At 39.6% G+C, this 1,120-nt stretch overlaps 1 protein-coding gene across 1 annotated transcript in view; it reads right to left on the reverse strand.

Annotated features, from left to right (window-relative positions):
• Positions 1-517: 517 nt before the first annotated feature.
• The window catches only part of LOC108689014 (cell adhesion molecule 2-like), a 41,029-nt gene continuing 40,426 nt past the window's right edge, over positions 518-1,120 (reverse strand). Inside the window, exon 5 of the mRNA XM_018195603.1 lies at positions 518-726. Coding sequence (XP_018051092.1) covers positions 626-726 — 101 coding nt within the window. The 3' untranslated portion in view covers positions 518-625. The remainder of the gene's footprint in view (positions 727-1,120) is intronic.

Consider the following 1,120-nt stretch of genomic DNA (forward strand, 5'->3'; position numbering starts at 1 on the left):
TACAACTCTCCTTCACCGAACGCGATTGCGTTCGCGTCGGGAACGTGTGCGATTTCATCGCGGTCGAAAGTACGCGCATTATCAAGTTTTTCGTCTTAAATTCCGATGCAGATCAGCGCGAGATTAATAATCAGTGACGAACAAAATAAGTGTTCTTCATTTTCTTAATAGAATTGATGAGCAACAACTCAATACCATCGTCCCATTCAATGTCAGGGAACAGGAGGATCAGATTTATAGGAGCATGTATTCGTGAACGTCATGTGTCTTGCACTTTCTGGTTATATAATACGCACCACATAATCTGGCGTATTCGCTAATAAATTATAATTCACGATGCCTTTTGTAAGGAGTAATAATCAATTAACCGAGGGCTGCTACGTACAAGAGGAATTCGCTATTTTTTCCTTGATTGGCAGTTTTTCCTTCTCTGGTAAAAGCATCGTGAATTATACGCAATGCGCCAACTGAACACACTCTATCTCAGTCCATTCACGAAATCTTTTTATGTCCCGTATAAATTGCGATTGTCCCGCGATCACGTCTGCTGGACGCACGTGAAAACGCGTTCGCGTAGACAGAGAGAACGTACCACTTCGGCCGTTGACGCTGTTTTCATTTTCGTTTACACCGAGGATATGTACAAAATGATGAGGGATACCAATAGACAACTCGAGGACAATATCGGCCCCGCGGTCCCCGTCTGCATCGCTTCTGGTCGCTCGCCTGTAATACAAAGACATTCTGGTTAAGGCAGCGGTGTTTTAGCGCTGAAATCTCATTTTAACATTTCTACATGGAAAGGTTTTATGAAAATACCTAAAAAGAACTCCGCACTAATCATATAGAAAATTGCATCCCGGTGAAGTTAGTTTTCATACATAATATAGCTGCATAGTTATAGTGAGTTAAGTTTGCAATGCTTGTTTTCTTGTTGGATTGCGTTTTAGTAAATTACTAGAAATACTACGTTCTGTGTGGAATTATAATAATTTACTAAAACGCTAGTAATCTAGCAGGAAAACAAACATTGCAAACTTGCACTGCAGGCTTTAGTTTTCATATAATGTAACTGCATAGCTGTAGTGAGATAGTTTCATAAATTATATATATATATATA

The sequence above is a fragment of the Atta colombica genome, unplaced genomic scaffold, assembly GCF_001594045.1.
Source record: "Atta colombica isolate Treedump-2 unplaced genomic scaffold, Acol1.0 scaffold252, whole genome shotgun sequence".
Lineage (NCBI taxonomy): Eukaryota > Metazoa > Arthropoda > Insecta > Hymenoptera > Formicidae > Atta > Atta colombica.